This window comes from Nannospalax galili, unplaced genomic scaffold (genome assembly GCF_000622305.1).
Source record: "Nannospalax galili isolate Female #2095 unplaced genomic scaffold, S.galili_v1.0 scaffold2324, whole genome shotgun sequence".
Classification (NCBI taxonomy): domain Eukaryota; kingdom Metazoa; phylum Chordata; class Mammalia; order Rodentia; family Spalacidae; genus Nannospalax; species Nannospalax galili.
This window is the reverse complement of record NW_008351545.1, coordinates 271,728-280,196: the sequence shown is the minus strand read 5'-3', so window position 1 is coordinate 280,196 and position 8,469 is coordinate 271,728. Positions and strand designations below refer to the sequence as shown.

Sequence of the window (8,469 nt, the reverse complement as noted above, 5' to 3'; positions counted from 1 at the left end):
TCTCTCTCTCTCTCTCTCTCTCTCTCTCTCTCTCTCTCTCCCCTCTCATATATATTAGTAAAAGAGGGGCTGGAGAGATGACTCAGCAGTTAGAGGTACTGACTGCTCTTACAGAGGCCCCAGGTTTGATTCCCAGCACCCACATGGCAGTTAATAACCTTCTGTAACTCCAGTTTTCCAGGGATCTGATGCATGGGTGCACTTACACACATTCAGGCAATACACTTACACACATAAAATAAAAATAATAAATAATAAATAATTATTTAAAAATGTAAAAGAAAATAATGTTACAGTCCCATCAAGCAACACTAATTTTTTTGTTTTTGTCTTTTTGAGACAGGGTCTCCCTGTAGCCCCAGCTGGCCTGGAACTCACAACACTAGTCTTTATTCACACTGCCATATTATCCCAGTGGTGTGCTGTGTGGCAGTTTTTCCTTTGACCAGGACATAAACCAGCTCCATATATTTAATTTAGTTTCTCTGTGTCTAGACTCCACAAATCTGCTCAGTTTCTCAAAAGTCCACATCAGTTTTTCAGGAGAATACACCAAAATTTTAGTTCATCTTTTGTTTTTTGTAAGATAGTCTCCCTGTAGCCCCAGCTAGCCTGGAACGCTCTATGTAGACAGGCTGGCCTCCATTTCACAGAGATCCACCTGCCTCTGCCTCCTGAGTGCTGGGATCAAAAGCGTGAGCCACCATGCCCTGAAATTGCAGTTTATCTTCATCTTCTATTTTCCCCTCATTGGATCCAGATTGTGCACTTTGGCTAGGGTATGTATCACAGAGGACCGTGTGTTCTCCTGTCTATCATTTTAGGAGGCATAGTGATCTTTCCCTCCTGACAGGATGGTCATGCTTGTTGGGTTTCCTCACTAGAGAACTGCCATTTTTCTCCCTTTGTAGTTGTTCAGTAATTTGGGGGAGACATTTTGAGACACTGTATAGTTCCTGGTCCTAATTAAATCCCCCTCCAGCTTTCATCCAGCCTTTGTTTCTGGGTCTGGGTCCTTTGTCTTTCCCACTTGTCTTGCTACTGAGCCTCCAGATAGAGTAGGGCCTGGGTCTGAGTGGGGTTGCAGTCCTAATTTGCCAAATGAATGTGTGTCTATTCTGGCTGCTCCCTCTTTAAAGGGGCAGATTGGCTTGTTCTATGTTCTCTTGTGGAAGTCTCTCCCACCAGGATGCTTTGTCAAGGTGAATCTTTTGTTTCCAGGCAGCTTTCTATGCACAGGGACATCACATGCATCTAGTAGTGACAGTATCAAGAAGCCTCTTTGGAGTGTCAGAGCCTCCAGATCCTCGAACCTGGGGTCACTACCCTGGCATATGAACCTCCGCAGCTTCCCCCAGAAGTGAGTGGTGAGTGCCAGAGGGTGAGTTTACTGAGGACACTGGGATCAGACCACTGACAGTTACATGGTTTTAGTAGAAACTTTTTTGTCTGTGCCCCCAAGTTTTTCTTTCTTGTTTTTGTATAAATAATATATAAGCTACTTAACATATTTATCACTCATTAGGGCGTGTGTGTGTGTGTGTGTGTGTGTGTGTGTGTGTGTGTGTGTGCTGAAAATATTTAAAGGCTGATGAGATGGTTCAGATAGTTTGCCTTCATGCCTGATGACTTGAGTACAGTACCCAGGACTCACATGGTAGGAGAGAACCAACTTTTGCAAGTTGTCCTCTGACTTCCATGTGTATGCTTGCATTCAGACACACATACTATACATACAATAATAATAAAAATTTAAAATTTTAAAGAAAATACTTGGGATCTACTCAGTAACTTCCAAATATTAAACTAATGATTGTGGCATGTGCCCATTGTCCCAGCTACTCAGGAGACTTAGGCAGCATTGCTTGAGCCCAGAATTAAATAATTCATTAATTAATTTTATTTGGCTTTTTGAGACAAGATCTTACTATGTAACTCTGACTATCCTGGAACTCACTATGTAGACCAGGCTAGCCTCGAACTCAGAGATCCACCTTCCTCTGCCTCTTGAGTACTGGGATTAAAGGCATTTACCACCATGCCCGGCTTATTTATTTATTCTTTAAACAAATTCCAGATACATTAAATTTTTTTACATTTATTTATTGTGCATATGTCTATGCGTTTGGGCATGGGTGCCGCGGTGCACATATGAAGATCAGAGGACAAGTTTCAGTAAAGTTTTCTCTTTCCATTATGTGGGTTCCGGGAATCCAATTCAGGTTGTCAAGCTTGGCTACAAGTGCCTTTACCTGCTAAGTCATCTCACTACTACCCCCAACCCCTTTTCTCTTGTTTTCTTCTTGGTTTGTGGAAGTCAGGAAACAAATTTTGGGATTCCAGCCTCTTCCATCATGTGGGTCTTGGGGATCAAACTCAGATTGTGAGACTTGGCAGCAAGTGCCTGTGTAAAGCCATCTCACCAGCCCAGAATTCTAACATCATCTTATTCACACCTTCAACTGATAGTTAGGAAAACCGAAACTATTTAAATGATTTAAATTTAAATGATTTGCCAGAGGCAGAGCTACCTACAGAAGGTAAAGCTCCTGACCTTTGACCCAAACTCTTTCTCGACCACATATATATTTTATACCAAGAAAACAGGTGAGAGTTGTGTAAGGTTGACCATAGTGGTCTGTATTACCCCAAAGGAAGCAGGCATCACCAGCTTCTTTCTCCCATCTCTGTATTTTCACCTGTGGTTTTAGGTTTTTATTGTGTATGTAAAATGCATCATTTTGAGTAAAGCACACTATAAGTTCTTAAATCCCACTGTTTTGTAAATAAGCAACAATAAAATTTTAGAATCTTAGAATTCAGACAAGAAGATCTGCATCTTAATTTAGATGTTTAGAGAACACAAGGTTTACAGGGAGACCCTGTCTGAAGAAGACAAACAACAAAACCCCACAAGGTTTAGGAGGCTGGGTCCCAACAAAGAGAGCTACTCAGCCTTTTCTCACACGAGATTTCTTCCTCTCTTCACAGGGTTTTCTCCTCAGAGAACAGCCTTTCTCCAGGAGGAAAGTTCCAGAGGCAGCCCAGTAGTCCCTGAGTTTAGCTGACCCAGGTTCCAGGTGAGCAGATGTCCAGATTCATGGGGACTCAGCAGGCGGCCTCCTTTCCCTTGGCCTGTGCTTTGCCCTTCTCTTGGCCCACTCGCCTTGGCCTGAAAGCCATTCAGGCAGCACAGCTCTTTCGTGTTCACTTGGTCACTATCACAGACCAAGTGTTTGCCATCCAGGAAACCCAAGCTGAGTCCATTGCCTTGTTTCATCCCTTGTTTAGAGACACATCAAGATTTCAATTGTGGGAGCAAAGAGGGTGGTGTTAGACCCTCCACCCAACTAGGCCTGGTGCCATACTTGGGAAGCAGAGGCAGAAGGATTACCACAATCTAAGCCAGCCTGAAGCTACTTCTCCAGACCCTCTCTCAGAGAGACAGATAGAGAGATGGAGAGAGACACAGAGAAAAGATTCTTTCCAATTTAAGTCTTTTGCACACATTGTCCATCAGTTTTCTCAAGGCAGCGTCTTCAAGGAGTCCTCTTCTTCATCGTTTTATGTGACTTCTTATTTTTGATAATTACACCAGAACAAATACCTTGTGTTCTCATTAAGTACTTTACCTGTCTGTGTGAAAAATAAAACCTACTTATACATATTTTATAAATATAAGCCTAATTGCCATAAATATAATAGAATATGGATACAAAGAAAAAGATAATTTTGTATAAATATATTTTAAAGTATATATTCCAGAATGCAAACGCTTGGACATGATTATACTTGAGGAAATAAGATAGTCAGATGTTTGCACAGATGTATCATCAATAATTGTAAATTAAGAAGGAATGAATAGAGGCATCTGGGGTGTCAGAGGGTGGACATGTATTGCACAGTGGATGAAAACCAGTATTGAATCAAATTATAAAGGACCAGACAGACAGAAAGAAATAAGTCTAACTGAAGCAAGGCTAGCATGTAGATTGAATTATGTCCCCTCAGAGGTACAGTCCCCTGACTGTAAGTATATGTGAAGGAAGTCTGATTCAAAAATGGACTCTTTGTAGGTATAAGTTAAGATGAGGTCATACTCTTTTGGCTGGGCCTAACCCCATGACTGATGCCTTTAGATAAAGGCCAGCAAAGGCAGAGACACACAGGGAAAATACCTGTAATAGACAAGGCCAAGACTGTGCGATGCTTATACAAGTGGAAAAGCACAAAGATCACTGATAACAACCAGAAGCCAGAAAGAGGCAAAGACCCTCCCCTAGAGCTTTCAGAGAGAGCATGACTGCTGATCTCTTAATTTTGGACTTCTAGCGTCTGAGAAAATACATTTTAGTTGCTTTAAACTATCAAGTTTTTGTCTTTGTTATAAGAGCCCCAGGAAACCAATATAGATTTCAAAGCAAATTACATATTGATAAAGGGGTAATACTACTTAAACAAGGAAGGCTTTTTAGTGTCAAAATAATTCTGTTTGCAGTTTGGGATGCAGTAGAGATTAGAAATCATCTAACCTTGAAAGTCAGATCCTTATTAAGATAGACATCCAGTCTTTGAAGGGCTAGATAGTGTTTCAGGCAATGGAAGAGAGCATATATTGGAACATGAAGGAAAACATTTAGAGGGTCACGAAAAGCTGCATGGTAGACCTTTGGGGACAGTATAAAATAAAGGTCAAAAATCATAGTCAGCCTCCAAAATAATTGTGATAGCACATAATTTTTTGAACTTAGATAACTCGTCATTGCTAGCTTTGACATACTTTAAATAAATAATCTTTATTAGTGAAGTTCATTGAGATCTCTGCATCTACAGAGTTCCAAGTCTGTTAAAGAGCCTGTAGGGGTTCCCAGATATGGAGTGGAGTGGGAAAGTTATTTAGAAACTGACTTTGGCTTAAAAAGCTGCAGTGTCCTCTGGTGCTCATTCCTGAAGGAAAAGAACAGGAGGGCTTGGCAGCCCCAGATAGATGCATAACCCCTCCTAGAAGTCCAACTTTAGAGTTATGTTCCCAAAAGTGAAATTGCCAAATCACAGGAGTCATCACTGTTTTTTCTCCCATGGGGCAGGAAGGGGGAGGTAGAATTTACTAAGCACTTAGCCACATACATGAACAACTGAGATGACCCGTGGATAAAGGAGGGGAAAATGGGAGTTCCCACTTAACAATGTTTTGATTCTAGCAGGCTTTGATGATGATGGCTCAAAATTTTATGAATATATATTTCTGGGTAAGTACCTGGAGGGCTTCCCAGGCAAGAATTAATTTACCACTTTATGGAGCAGGTGATTTGTGGCCTTTCAAAAAAAAAAAACTATATATGCGTATTAAACAAAAAGTTTAGCATATGGAGTGATTTAGAAATTAAATAACATATATTTCAGTTAAAACCATAAAGAAATTTTTAAGCTGTTGAAAATTGAAGGCTAGAGAGCTGACTCAGCAGTTAGGAGCATTCACTGCTCTTACAGAAGACTCGGGTTCGAGTCCCATCACCCATATGGCGGCTAACAACCGTCCATAACTCTAATTCTAGGGAATCTGACACCCTCTTCTGACTTCCATGGGCACTGCATGACATGGGTGCACTTACATACATGTAGGCAGAACACTCATACACAAAATAAAAATAAATAAATAAAAGTTTAAGTTGTTGAAGATGGATATTATATCAAAATAAAAAAATTATTAGAAGTTTAATAAAGGAGGCTCAAAACTCATTATTTCTTTGTAATCAGTTTCATTTCACTTGTGGTAAGTGAAATATTATGTTGAAATACTCTTCGATCATAGCAGAAAATGGCATTGAAACAGAACAGTTGAGTCCACATTTGTGACAGTGTAAGACTTCTCTGAAACATTAAGTTACTTTCTTTTGTTTTTAGTTTCCCATGAAATCTTCAGGACTCTTAGATGTAGGTGTCTCAGTTTGTATTAATTATGGCTTTGGCTCAGCAGGGTACTCCAAAGTCCTGCACAATGTTGGACAAGCTGGTACAATGCCAGATGTCCAGTGTTGGCCTCATCCCTGAATGGCTGTGGCACAAGCTGCTACTGAGCATAAGTGTTACACCCCTAAGTTCCCACAAGTTTACAGAGTGCCTGAGTGGCCAGAACCATGAGTTTACAGTAGGATATTCAATATCTTTCACAACTTGACTCTTTATCTACTTTTTTTTTTTTTTTTTGCCTTTTAGATGCTGGTAAAAACAGGACGAGGTGGTCCAGGCCTTTGCCCCAGAGGAGCGGCTGCATTTGGCTCAGAGGAGGTTCTGTGAGAACCCAGCTCAGCAGGAGGTCACCAGTCTAATAAGTAAGGACGGGCTCTGACTGGTCCCCTTTGTGCTTTTTTCCCCATCACTAACCCAACTCCACCATGGCCATTGGGAGCACACACTCCTCCAGGCCCTCACCCTCTGGCCTAGCTCCTGTCTCCAGCCCTTGTCATTTTGCATGCTTCCTAGTCACTGTCTTCTGTGGATTGCCCTGAATATTAATTCGTGTGATCTAGTTGGCCTTCCCTACTCACTCTCAGCCTCGGCAACCTCTTTGCATTGTGTCCTTCCCATCTTGGCTCTGTAAAGCTCGCCATTTTCAGATATCCTTTCACACTGAGGAGTCCCGTGAATGCTTCCCGTGATCCCTTTTGACCTCCGAGGACGTTCTCTTTACTGAACACTACTGTCCATGTTTAGTTTTTCCTAAATGTTCTCTGCTCTGTTGGGCCCTCTCCCCACCTGGCCTGGAACCTAGTCGTCTCTCTTACAGTATCCCAACTGTGCTACATATTTTTTCGAACTGCTGAAAGCGCACTCCTGAGTCATGTGTTGATAGTTTTGTCTATTTTAATTAGGAACATCTTCCCTGCCCCCTAGAGATTGTTTTGTCTTACTTTTTTCCTGAATATATGGAATATTTGTCATTTAAATAATTATTCCTTTAGTAGAAGAATCATAACTAAAAATGGTTTTGTTAATTTAGAGCAGGTTAGTGCTGAAGAAGTGGAACAAGGTGGGAAGACCTCACGAATACCCAGTGGGTAAGTGACGTTCCTGAGTGGCTCAGATCCTACAGATTTATGAAGAAACCACAGAAACCATTGAGTCAAAGCTGCTTCCCTGGAACAGTACAGAATGGGTGCCACTCACATCTGTGATCATAGGAGGCCCATGACAAAAAGATGGCCCATCAGCATGGAAGACCCATGCTGGTTTCCTCCAGCAGTCCTGCCCTCACTTAGTCTGTCCAGCTTTATCTCTCTTCCCTTACATTTTTATGGAAGTATAAATGGAGAAGCCAGAAGGCAGAGAATTTAGACAAGAGTGAATCTGCCATGACAGCTGAGAAAGGTGTCAGAGCTAGTAGAGAACTTAGGGTAGACATGCAGGGCATTTTCAGCCTCCATTAAGAGATCTGAACAAGGACTGGAGAGATGGCTCCGTGGTTAAGAGCACTGGCTGCTCTTGCAGAGGACCCAGGTTCAGTTCCCAACACCCACATAGTGACTAACAATCGTCCATAACTCCAGTTCCAGGGGAGTCCTCTTCTGACTTCCACATTCATTGAATGACTCACATGCACTTACACACATGCAGGCAATATACTCATACACATTAATATAAAAATAATATATGTAAAAGAGATCTGGACAAGAAATGGATCAAAAGGAAAGCAAATAGAGAAATTAGTTCTAGTAGTAGGTACTTCATCAGTGTTGGTTGGGAGAATTTGTGAAGTGTAACAAGTGCTCCTAGAGTTGAGAACGACTGGATCCCAGGCAGATTGTGGCTTCCAGTGAACCCATTCCCATCTCAACAACTTGAGAAGTGAAAGGAAGGAAACCAGGTGAGCCTAAAAAACAGCACAGGGTGTGATCCTCCATACTGACACTTAAGCATCTTAGGGAAACAGAGCCAACTCTGAGCTAAAATAGAAAACTCTTTTTAGTCTAGCTGCTAGGTATTAAACAGGCTTCACTGTGCACTCTACTACCGAGCCCCTAAAATAGAAGTAATTTTGAAGTCAAAAGAGGAGTGAAGCCAGGCGTGGTGGTGCATGCCTGTAGTCCCAGCACTTGGGAGGCAGAGGCAGGTGAATCTCTGTGAGTTCAAGGGCAGGCTGGTCTACATAGTGAGTTCCAGGACAGCTGGGGCTACAGGGAGACCATGAGAAAAAAAAAAGAGTAAGGTTTTTAAGTCAGTAAGGATTGAGCTGAGCTCAGGGAAGGAGCAGAGACGACACCCGTGACCTGGCACAGTTCTGATGCGTGGTGATCCTCCTTTGTGCCTGCTGGGTATCTGCAGCATTAGATGCCTGAAACCGTGACTCACGGTGCCTATAAGAGTTCAATATTGTATAACTGTATTAATTCAACTGTGAACCTAGAAACTTGCACCCACTTGTGAAAGAGATGTACTCTTGCTCTGGAGTGTGTTACTGAATATGTTAAA

At 41.8% G+C, this 8,469-nt stretch overlaps 1 protein-coding gene across 1 annotated transcript in view; it reads left to right on the top strand.

Moving 5' to 3' along the window:
- LOC103746325 (piggyBac transposable element-derived protein 1) overlaps nt 1-8,469 on the top strand; it is a 15,224-nt gene that overhangs the window by 4,253 nt on the left and 2,502 nt on the right. Inside the window, exons 3-6 of the mRNA XM_029553741.1 lie at nt 1,222-1,360; nt 2,992-3,080; nt 6,217-6,332; nt 7,001-7,058. Of these exons, the coding sequence (XP_029409601.1) occupies nt 1,222-1,360; nt 2,992-3,058 (206 nt within the window). The 3' untranslated portion in view covers nt 3,059-3,080; nt 6,217-6,332; nt 7,001-7,058. The remainder of the gene's footprint in view (nt 1-1,221; nt 1,361-2,991; nt 3,081-6,216; nt 6,333-7,000; nt 7,059-8,469) is intronic.